This window comes from Seriola lalandi, unplaced genomic scaffold (genome assembly GCF_002814215.2).
Source record: "Seriola lalandi dorsalis isolate HSWRI2012SDOR001 ecotype SW California unplaced genomic scaffold, Sedor1 jcf7180002054482, whole genome shotgun sequence".
Lineage (NCBI taxonomy): Eukaryota > Metazoa > Chordata > Actinopteri > Carangiformes > Carangidae > Seriola > Seriola lalandi.
The window spans coordinates 585,706-598,120 of NW_019525035.1; the positions used below are offsets into that span (position 1 = coordinate 585,706).

Here is a 12,415-nt window from a genome sequence, read left to right on the forward strand (position 1 = left end):
GCTGTCTGTCAAACCCAAACTCACGCGCACACACACCTGAGTCAATACAGTGGGTGTAAGCAGACAAAAAGATGAGCAGAGATACAACAGTAGATGAGGCAACCCATCTTAAACTGAACAGTGAAAGCTTCGCTGCCTCTGCTGTTTCCTATTCCTCCAGGGTGGGAACAATGGTGCGTAGTGTGCACCAGCTGAGGGATGCTTGTTGTTTTTGTGAGTCAGGCTCACTACTCATGTTCACAGATAATACCTAATACTATTTACCACGTTACCAGGTCCACACCAAGCCCCAACTGCTGTTTTCAATCACCAAAGAGTCAAAACAGAGCTGTCGGCTTGGGAAACACCAGCTGCCCCTCTTGACTATGATATTTCCCCTCCACCCATGGTCCACTCTTCCTGCTCTCTTCCAATCATTTTAAGATAAACACTCATAATTTCAACATGATTCAGCTGCTCCCTCTCACATAAGCTCTTATCTCTTGCTCCCCCCCCTCCTCTACTTCATCACTGTCTCCATCCCTTGGCTCCCACGCCGATGCTTCTCATTGTGCCAGGGTCAGATGAGGTACCCTGGGAGCGTAAACGTCTCAGTTATTGTCCCTGCCTGCCACACTCAAAGTTACAGCATCTCTATGTGGTCACTCCTGGAAACAAGCAGACAATAGCAGGGAAATGTCATGGGTATTGCTCTGCTCACGTTTTTGAAAGCTAGGTGGTGACTCTGTGGGATGTCTCATTAGTCTTGGCCTCACTCATAAAATCAACAGGATTAAGGACGTCCACCACAACTTCTGTTACCATGACATCAGCAAAAACATGAGTTAACTTCCAACAAGGAGTACTCCCCTTAGGCCGTACATGGAAAGGTTGTGGATGTCTTAACTAATTTGAAAAAAGTGGAAATTATATTCTGATTTAATATATTTATATTCTCATATAGAGTGCATGAAAACTATTTCGATAGAAGTCTAAACAGTTAATGTAAGAGAGACGAAATTAACAAATGGTTCAAATAGATGGGTAAAAAAAAAAGAATAAACATTTAAAATATAATTAATGGGTAATAAATCTAGAAACAGCCAACAGTATGACATAAATAGCTCAAGAAGTTAGCCAAATGTAATGTCAAAAATAAACTGTTGAAAACAGTTAGCTTAAAGTAATGAAACAATTGAAATCAATAGCTAAAGGATAAATGGATAAGAGGATAAATGTTTGAAATAGAAACTGTACCTATATCAATCATTTATTTATTACATTTTCAACCATCAACCATTAGGTTACAGGTTACTGTAACGTAAAAGTAACAACACTGTTTAAATAGTTAATTTAAACTAACTAGACCACAGTGTAACTGCTAAAACAGTTACCGAAAAGTAATGTTTAAATATAGTTTGCTGAAAGCAACAACACTCCTTCAATAGTTAGCTTAATCTAACCGATTAATTGTTAAAACACTTAGCTAACGGTAGTGTTTGCATATAGCTAGCTATAAGTAAGAGATAAACTGTTAAAACTGTTAGCTAAAGGTAATCGATAGATATAGCTGTGTCAAAATAAAAAGGTCTGGTCTACGTAGATTTAACGCTGTGCGTCAGCAGCGTACCCGCCGTTACCGTTGCGTCGTAATGCTCCAGTCGCTTAGCAACCTTGTCAACGAATTTTTTCTCACAAAAACTTGAGGTTTTAAGGCCCTCGGTTTTAACAGTTGTACCATTAGCTGTTGAACTGAGCTGAAACACAATACTTACGTTTAAAAATGTAATCCTCAGGCTCTCTGTCGGTGTTGTTTGTTTTCATTTCCGGCGCGCAATGAATGTTGGGATAGGTTGTGGAGGAAAAGAAGGACGCATTTTGTCGGTCGTATTTGAGGAAGCCTCCGAAATGGGACAGCCTAGTCGCAGTGTGACGCAATCGGCCTTCAAAAAGCAGCATACAGCTACAGTTAGCTAAAGGCTAAAAGTAATGAATAAATGTAAATAGCTAAAAGCAATTGATAAATTATTTAATGAAAGTAATGGGTGAATTGCTTAAATATATAGATAATGGGTAAATAGATGGCTACAGTGGATTACATACATTACTATGTATGGAATGGATAAATGGTTGATTTGTTCAGATCGGCCTCTCCTTATAGTAATAATACAAACTTGACCAAACATGGACACTTCGTGGTGTTAAATTATGGAACCTCCATCCACTTTTTAAAAGATTGGTGTTGAATAACGTGGTTTAAAATAAGAAGAACGCTATGGGAACATGATGGTGTTGTCAGTGTGAAATGGTACTTGAACTCATTCGAAAAGCAGTCGGGGTTCGTCAGCCTGAAAAAGTTGGGAAACACCATTGCCGTCATAACAGGATGAAGAAATAAGAAACTCATGAAATAGCATAAACAAAGCATTGAACTATAGTAACAGATTTTAAATCCACACAAGGTGCAGGTGGAGGGATTGCGTAATGTAAAATGACTTGAATACTCCCTTCTTTCATAAATCTAGTGAGAAAAAAAAAAAACTTTTGGTTTTTCAATTTGTGAAAATATTTTAACGATTGGATTTTCTACTTCATAAACGTTGATTATTACAGTTGGATCATGAGGTTTTTGGACTGCAGGACTGAAACCTCCGCCTAAAAACAAAAAAAAAAAAGTAATTTCTGAATTACCTTTTATGTCAGAAAAAGTGTGGAAGTGCCTCATTGCTCTGCATGCTACAGTACAGTAGGTCACCCAGCATGACCTCAGACCCACCTCCATGATTCAGCCCCTCGAATCATTAACGCTTCACCTATTAGTTCATGGTGATGAAAGAAAGAGCAGATGCACCAGGAAGAAAGGAACAAAAAGAAAAAGAAAACAAAGGAGAGGTTCTTCAGGCGGGAGTAAACAAAAGCCTAGTAGGGATGATGTAGCTGGTTTTCCCCTTTCCAGCACAAAGACCAGTACAGTATATCATGGATTCCATGGGCTTGACTCAAACACCCCCCTCCTCTTCCTCCTCCCCCCTCATCCAGTGGACTCTCCCAACAACCCGCCGTTTGTTGCTGTTGGGAGGGAAGTGATGTCAGTGGATCACAAATCGACACAATAGGGGGGGATCCACCAAGCCAGGACCCAGCCTATCTGATGTAAGAGACAGTGTGTGTGTGTGTGTGTGTGTGTGTGTGTGTGTGTGTGTCTGCGTGTGTGGCAAAGACATCAGCCCACACCACTGTGGAACAGACTGAGGGGTGGTATGCTATTGGGCTCCTGTCTGTCTCACTGTATTGCTGACTGGTGATTTTCTGCACAATAACTGCTATGCATTGCCTGTTGTACAGACGAGAACATGTGTGTGTGTGTGTGTGTGTGTGCGTGTGTGTGTGCGCGCGCGCGTGTGTGTGTGTGTGTGTGTGTGTGTGTGTATACCGTGCTGTACGCCTGCCAGAGCAGATTAAGGAAGGACTCTGATTTCCCTATAAACCGGTGTTGTGTCTGACTGACGTTCCTGCGGCTTCACTTCTGTGAAGCTGTTGCACTCCTCGATTCTGTGGTCATGTTTTTGTGTGAGTATCATCCTGGACCAAGTTTCATCCTGGCTACTCACTCAGCTGTGGCCAACTAAAGTATCAACTGACGTACTCTAAATAATGGTTAGTCTGTGTCACTTAACCACTTGACCAGGGCAAAGCTTTCTCACAATATCCAGGACAAGCAGTGATAACATATCTACTGCTGCTGCCGCCGCCAAGAAGAGGAATAAAGGCTTTTACATGTGATAATAATTATCATTGTGAGCCAAAAGGATAATATTTATGACCGGATTAAGAAATCAGTGTTGAATGGAGAGGGCTGTATCACCCTTCCATGACTTTGATAATGGCCCTGCTTACAAAATAGTTAATAGATTAGTCATCATAAATTTGTGTAATATTGGCTTTGTGTATTTTTTTATATCTTCATTTGGATCCTCAGACCATCGGTTCCCAAACTTGTCCGACTCATGGCGGCCCACATCCGACCCAGTAACAATACAGAGGCCAAATAATGCTGATATGTTCTCAGAGCACCTTTTATTTTAATGGTTACGATGGATCATTCAGGACTGAGCTGAGAACCGTGGAAACATGTAGGACGTGGAAATTTCTCTTTTTTGTTTGACAGATTAGAGATCACATGTTGATTCACCATCTGTGTCTTCACTCTTTCCTTTACAGTCTTCCTATTGTCATTTATTATATATATGTATAAATATATATATATATATATATATATATTTTACAATTCCATTTTTTCACCAAAATTGTTCTGTTTTGCAAATGGTTTGTCGACCCACCAGACTATTTAAAAAAAAAAAAAGAGGTCAGAGGTCACAGTCTCAAGATCTATAATTACAATTAACACGTTTTTCTTTCTTGCACGGTACAGCTGAAAGCTCTGGAAAAGGCAAGTAAGTGACCCTTGAGTTGGTACAATTTTGTCAAACCCCTTTTTACAAGGTTCATAAGGAACTTTTTAACTTTTGCACCAATGTGGGCAAGAAATCGTAAAAGGAAGAGCTTCCACATATGCAGTAAAGAAGATTCTGCTCTTTGCAGCCTCATCAGGTTTTAAAGCTTTGACTTTGACTCAGTAAACATTTATAAGGAGAAGGATCCGGGCCACATGTGAAAAAAGAGATTAAAGTCAGAATTCTTGCCTAAATTTCTTTTTATTTTCACGCGGCCCTAATCCTCTTCCATACATTTAAAATGTACACGCCGAATTGTTTTAGGTTTGTATCCACATCAGTAAGTGAAGGGACTTTCCCCTTCTTCTCTGCTCCTTGCTGGATCCTGAAAACACTGACACCCTGACGGTCCTGATCCAGCTTTTAAAATAAGGCCTCACTTGCACTGAAAATATGATAAAGAGAAAATAGAATAGAAGTGAAGTTGCATTTTAAGTGATGTTCATCATGTCTTCCTGGGCTCTTCCAGCTGTGTGATTAAAACTCTGAGGTGGCCTGAAATCTCGCAGTTATAGGAATCTCTCTGACTCAGCATGGGATGAAGATTTGTCATGTTGCTCAGTAACAGGAAGCAGGAAATCCCAATCTTGCCTTTTTTCTGAATAATTCACGTCAAAGAGAGGAACTTACACAACACACACACACACACACAACCACACACGCGCACACACACACCTCCATGTATTCCCTAATTTGAGGCCTGTTAGAGATGACCTCACCCGGGTTAGCATGTCCTTGTGAGGCTGCTCTGAGAGCCTCTTGTTGACTGTCGGCAGGCTTCCCGCCGCTCTGAAGATCAGAGATGTGCTTGTCAGACACATTCCTCGCCTCCTGTATCACTATACAGCCTGCAATTAGGCATTCCCACCCCCACCCCCCTCCCTTTCTCTTTCTTCTCCTCCCCCCCCTCCCTGTCAGACAGACACCTCCATTCATCAGAGAGCTGCATGCTGACAGGTACCAGCCATTGTAGCGAACATTACCTAATTATATATGTGTGCCTGTGTGGGGCGGCTTAATCACACAGCAACAATGGCTGTTTTGTGCAGCTGTTTCCAGGCACGACCAAGGACTGCAGCGCTGTTATTGAGACCAGCTTTAGCAGATACACATCCTCTCTGTTTCCTTTGGCACCTGCATCACAGGTGAGAGTGTGGAGGTGGACCTTCCTTTGCTCGGGAGCCAAGCCTTTGATAGGTTTGGACGAGTCTCTATAGTTACCAGCAGGCTGTTATCACTGTTACCATAAGTCAGCGTTCTCCGTGATCTCGGATTTACGAGCATCAAAGTATTTAAGAGACAAATCCTGAAGGGACTTCACTGACAGTAACACTGACTCTGATGTGGTGAGGGTTCTGATCACTGATCAGGTGATTATTATCTTTTGATGAACTGACTGAGCTGTTAGTCGGTCCGTGCATGAGGGATAATTCTTCTGCAGCTGTTCATGTTGTATAATGAAAAATGCCCGTTTATGGGGTATTGCCTAATTCCCTTGTCCTACTTATGCTAAGTGTAAATGTATGTTGATGTTTGTGAGCTCGTTCTTCATTAGCCCATGAAGCCTAAAGGCTGTTAACGCTTTGCGTGTGTTATTGTCCCATTAAATGAAGACGTGCAATTCAATTTGTTCCATTGTCCAACTTGTACAATGAAAACTGAACAAGGAAGTCTAGAGCCGGAAACAGAAACCGCTCATCTTCAAAGTAAAAGTTGTGCGTTTTGAACAAAGGTGCTGACTGCAGCAGCCAATTTAATAAGAGCTAAGCTAAATAAATACACAAACTGTATACATATATTAAAGATATCTATTTAACATGTTGTTAGCATGTAAGTTAACGGTATATATTCAAATGATATATGCAAGTTTATTAAAACATACATGTTATATGTTTATATATGTATTTCTGTTTATAACATCAACATATACTGACAGGCTGTGAGATGGGTTTATATTTATCTGCCTACAATATGAGCATACATACATAAATGTATGTATTTGTATAGGCTATTTATATATGTCAATATATGGAATCATTCAAATTTCTTGTAGGTTTCATGTGTAATTTTTACATTTTTATATGTACAAATATTTCATATATATATATATATATATATATACGTATATCACTTGCATATGGGTATTATTGGATTATTAGTGTTGACTCATTTGAGCAATATTAATAATAATAATTCTTGGGTCTTTTAATCTAAAATGCACCTAATTTATTTCATGTGATCATGTTTTGCATATAAAATCTAATCCCGCCATGTATCAGCAGAAATAACACTATGAACTGAATAGTAGAATATTTTCCTCTGAAATGCAGCAGAGGTTTGATAAAATAGAAACGCTGAAATACGTCACAACTCTTCTTTCTACATTGAGGACAGTTAATCTACTTGTTTTGTCAAAAATATTCAGTTTTCAAAATGAGAAAAAGCAGCAAATCGTCACATTTTAGAAACTTCTGTTGATCGTTTCTGCTTGATAATCGACCTGAATGATTAATCAATTAATTGATGATGAATTTTCACCTAAATATTTCTAACACCAATTATTGGAAACAAAATGTCACATGTGAAACAGAACCAGTCCTTTTTTTTTGTTTTTAAATTGAGTTACAGGTAAATTGAATGAGTTTCTGTTGGGAAATGGAAAGGACTCTGATGCCACACCTCTGCGGAGTGAAAGAATGATACTGAACATGACACAAGGACGTGATCTTCTCTTCATTAGAAAGAGACAAGATAAGAGCACATGAAAAAGCTTTATTATCACACCAAGCTTTGACATAAACAAATTTAGAGTTTCTGACTTCAAGCTTAGAATGTGTAAACTATTCAGCAATGCCACGAGGGAGAACATGTAGTGAACTCACTGTTATATAACTTACATAATTTATTAAATATCTTTATTTGGCAGGATTTTACAAGGAAGCAGGAAAAATACAGAAGTGAGTGAGCGAGTGGAGGGGATGTACATCTCTCTCTCTTTCTTTCTCTTTGAACTCTCCTGTGTCTCTCAGAGAGAGAGAGAGAGAGAGAGAGAGAGAGAGAGAGAGAGAGAGAGAGAGGCAGAGAGTAACACTGGGAAACAACAGTAGCTAAAAACAGATCGACAGGATCTGCTTCTAAATGCAGGGACACATTCAGCTTTCACAAACACAACGATATAGCGCTATAGATCGTCCCGGGATGCACAGGAATGTAAAGTAGAGTAGGAAAGAAAACAGTAGAGTGAAGTGGGGAGAGTGTGGGTGTGGGTGTGGAAAAAACCAGGGAAAGTCCTACTTGAACGACTAAACATTCACACTGGGAGAGGATGCGAACACTGTGATGCTCTCTCTTAATACATTCCTTTATTGTAAACCAATATATCCGAATTCTCTCACTCCTCAGGTTAATACTTCACTATGTCTCCTCATATTCTATTATTTCCACAGATATAACTTGAGTATCATTTCTTTCTTTTTTAAAAATAGTGGATTTTTTTTTGTTGTTTTTTTGCGATTAATTCATTTTTTGCGTGTAAACAAATCATTACAGGACAAACACCTTTAAGATTATATGACCGTTTGGCAGCCTGGAGGTGAAGCAGTCACAGACGAGGCATCTGCACAGGCCTATAGTAGCGTACTGTACGAACCACTGCAGCTCCATTAGTGTCGGCCAATACATTAAGAAGGAGGAGGACGCCGAGCTGTAGGAGTCAATGAGGATTCAGCCATGCAGGTGAGCACCACCAACAACACTTAGGTTATAGTAATAGATGCGAGGCGGTGGGGGGGTGGGGGTATATTACAGTGTTTCAAGCTCAAGAAGGAAAAGTCCTGATAGAAATCTGAGGACCATCTTCTCATCCTTCGGTCCCTCATTAAAAAAACAAAAAAACAAACAAAAACACAATAAATACAAACATCAAAATGTATCCCAATAATCTGTCTTTTTTTTGGGAGGGGGGAGGGGGGGGGCAGTTTTGTGTACTCCCATACAGAAATGTAACATATGACATATATGTGACCTATAAGGAGATATATTATTATCACATATCTAAATCCTGTGGATATATGAAGTTATGAGTTTATAACATATGAAATACCCAGTAAATATGTACAAATATCAACAAATCTGTGATTCATTTTTACATAGAACACGTTTTCTATGTTAAAAATTATGTGTTAACATTAAATATTTAATTTATTTATGCAAGTTTACTAAAACATCATACATGTTAAAATGTTTATAAATGTTTTTCTTATTGATGTCTACACATTGTGGGTTTATAATATCAACGTATACTGACTGGGATGGATATATATTAATGTCACATCCATCTACAATATAAGCATACATACATAAATGTCTATATTTGTATAGGCTATATATAAATTTCTAATAGGTTTCATATAGAACTTTCACATATATGTACATATAAAATAAAAATGTATATTTCATATATGGAAATTCAATATATATGTACATATATTACATTTGCGTATGGGCTGTGCATGTAACTGCAGGTCTGCAGAGGTTCTGAGGGCAGAGCTGGAAATGCCCCGTTTCTCCTCGGCCAAAAAAACAAACACAAAAACACAAAAACAAAAAACAAAAGTGCATCTCAGCAAAGAGCTGTTAGTGCTGTGCGTGTGGACGTATACGTGGGAACTGGTGAGTAACTGGTGAGTGTGTGTTGGGGGGGGGCGGGAGTTGTGGTATTCAGAGTCCTTCATTCCACGAGGTGACTGTGGAGCGTGGGTGACACGACGTGTGAGTCCAGCGCTGAGCTGTGGACATGCTTTTAATTTGTGGTTTCGGAGGTGCAGCTGGACCGCTGACTAAAAGCTCCTCCATCTGCGTCACTGGATCTTCCCCTGAACACAGACCCGGGGCATCAGACCTCTAGTACTGACTGGAGGGGAGTCACATTATCCTCAGCTAAATTTGGCAACAGTGAGCCAGTATCGAGGCTTCTTTCTTCTTTGAGCAGCATTTCATGTTCGATTAGATACTCTACCTTCAAAAAATATACTTTTCAAATACCGCCCCAGTAAACATCATCCACTCCACGTATTTTTACTAAGTTTGACAACCATGGAGATTGTTGCTAGGCAAGCAGTGTTACAGTTTCAGATAAAACAGGGAATACAGGCAACTTCATCGACGCGCGATGACAGCGCAGTGCAATTTACTAAACTAGAATTTGACAGCTTTAACAGAGTCGGGCCGATCTGTACGTGAGGTCCAGGTCTTCACGGGTCCACAACGATGGACCTGATCCTAAACGGACCTGTGGGAACCCCTGAGCCGAGGATCATTACACTCGATCAGAACGACCAACCAAAATGTGCAGTGTGACGGTCATCGATGAATTTGATTGATTAACAAGCTGCTGCAGTGGAAAATTGCAGCGATAAAATAAGAATTATTTCCTAAGAATGAATGTGAAGTCAGAGAAAGTAAAAATAATTTGCTTCTATGTTTCAAAGACACATTTTTATAAATAAATTAAAGTCTTATTTCCACCTGCTGCAGAAATAATAAAACATTCTGTCGCCAACTGAGCGACAAACAAACAATAATGTTCTACTAAAAAAAGAAAAGATGTTTAATATTTAAGCATAACTTCTCCTAAGATCAGCTCGGGTTCAGTTCAGCACAAAGCTCCAGTGAGCCGTAAGTTTAGGTCCGTTTAGATCCACGTGGCTGTTGTGGACGTATTGACGAAATCCAGAACCAAGTGGACCCGCAAAGACCTCTGACGTGTGGCAGCAGCGTATTGGTCGAAATGTGAGGAGTCGTTAAACCGGAACGGCTCCAGAGAAACACTGGACTCCAGCAGACTGAGTGGATTAATACAGTGGAATACTAGAGGGGAAAAACTGTCAGAGGGTGATGAGTGTATCTTGGATTCTTCATGATAATACAAGGGTGTGGTGTGCAGTAGTGTGTGTGTGTGTGTGTGTGTGTGTGTGTGTGTGTGCATGCACCATTGGTCTCCTAACATGTGAAAACACCAGCACAGAGGTGAGCTGTGGGTGTGTTGACATCATCGACCCAGCAGCGATGGGGATTCCCTAACAAAAAACACATTCTCTTCCTCTCAACTCACTGTATTTCTGTCTCTGTCTGGAACACATGGGGTGGGTCTCTCTCTCTCTCTCTCTCTCTTCCTCTCTCCTTTTCTTTCTGTAGCTCAAGCACGACGGCAGCAAGGTGTGAGGGCTTCAGATCAGAGTGTGGGTCGGGCGGGAGAGACGGCTCATTAAAACATTACGTGATAAACGCAGCCGGATAAATAATGAAACTGCGACGACAGAAACAGACGCTTGGAAAGAAAAACAAAATACAACAGAAGAAGTCTGCGTCAATGCAAAAACACACGCCGCTCACATTCATCAGAGTGAGTTGGATCAGCTGATTTCTGTTTTGGCGCCCTCTAGGGGCCGCGGAGTTTTGCAAAGCCCTGTTTGGAACTGAGAGGAGAGGAGGAGAAAAAGGAAAGGAGAGGAGAGGAGACAAGGAGAGGAAGAGAGGAGAAAAGGAAAGGAGAGGAGAGGAGAGGAGAGGAGAGGAGACAAGGAGACAAGGAGAGGAGAAAAGGAGAGGACCTAGGCGTGCTCCAGGAGCCACTGGAACAGGGGGACACGGTGCGGCTCTCTGCCCGCCTGCAGTGCCTCCTCTCTGGCCTGGGGCGGGCCGTGGAGCGCCTGGCTCTCTTCACAGTAGCGCAGCAGCGTGTGCAGCAGCTCTCCCACCCTCCACCTCCTCTCCCGAAGCCTTTGGACCACGGCTGGGAGCTGAAAACACAAACACTCTTATCATTCACCTCCGTCACCTCTCTTATCAATTACAATCCGGATTTATCAGTGTGGTGCACTGCCAAGAGAGGGATCTGGGTAAATGTTTAAGGGTTTCCCACCGGCTGTTAAAGCTGTATCTTCTAGTGGATCAACACTTCAAATAAAAATGTTACAACTGGAAGTACATAAAGACTAGTTAGCAAACTAGAGGAGTATTTACAGTTGGGTCTAAAAGTAATGGGACAAATGGTTGAAATAATTTGCTCAGTGATGAATAACTGGTTAAAAGTAATGGACAAGGGTCTGAAGTAGGTAGCTTATAGTAAACAGTTAGCTGAAAGTATTAATAAACTAATAATAAAAGCTAAAAGTAACAGACAAATGGCTGAAAGAGAGTTTAAAGTAATAACTTCAAAGACAACAGCTCAAAGTAACGGAGCTTCTGTCGGCTGCTCCGATCAGCTGGATACAGACACCTGACCAGAACAATCTGAACTCTGACAGTTCAACTGTATGAAAATGATGCAACAATATTGACTTGAATATGATTAATTGATGAATAAGATCCAGTTCAATGGTGTTATTGATGAAGGAGGTTTACTGTCATGACAGCAGCTGCCGTGGAAACCAGGATTCCACTGTACAACATCTCTAACCCTGAACTGTAACATCAGCAGCCACGAAGCGACCCGAGCTGGTTCAGGAGAGTTTAATAATAAATACCACAGTGGGAACCGTCACCTGCTGCAGCTCTCTGTCAGGACTCAGCTGGATCTGGGGAATGTCGGCCATGGAGGCTGCCGCCCACTGCAGGAGGCTCCTGAGCTGAGGGTCGAGGGTCACGTGCTGAGGGCCGCGCCCGGGCTCCCTGATGTCCGAGTTCGCGATGACCAGCGCCGTCCTGGGAGTGAGCAGCTGGGTCCGGTCCACGCAGAGCGTCCCTGCAGCACAGAGACACGTGGGTAACTGATCGTTGCGCACCTCCTCTCCTTCAGTAACATCTCAAAGACGTGGATTCACTGAGAGAAATGTGGAACAGTCCCATGCTGCCTCAGCTCTGGGTTCCCACGCTCCCACAGCAGAACAGGCCCAACGAGGAACCCACCCTCACCACCACCC

At 41.4% G+C, this 12,415-nt stretch overlaps 1 protein-coding gene across 3 annotated transcripts in view; it reads right to left on the reverse strand.

Moving 5' to 3' along the window:
* Nucleotides 1-7,245: 7,245 nt before the first annotated feature.
* Nucleotides 7,246-12,415, reverse strand: part of akap11 (A kinase (PRKA) anchor protein 11) — a 22,716-nt gene continuing 17,546 nt past the window's right edge. For all 3 annotated transcript variants that reach the window (XM_023412522.2, XM_087175682.1, XM_087175681.1), the window contains exons 11-12: nucleotides 12,038-12,237; nucleotides 7,246-11,293 (exon numbers count right to left, since the gene is read on the reverse strand). In XM_023412522.2, coding sequence (XP_023268290.1) covers nucleotides 11,105-11,293; nucleotides 12,038-12,237 — 389 coding nt within the window. In that variant the 3' untranslated portion in view covers nucleotides 7,246-11,104. The remainder of the gene's footprint in view (nucleotides 11,294-12,037; nucleotides 12,238-12,415) is intronic.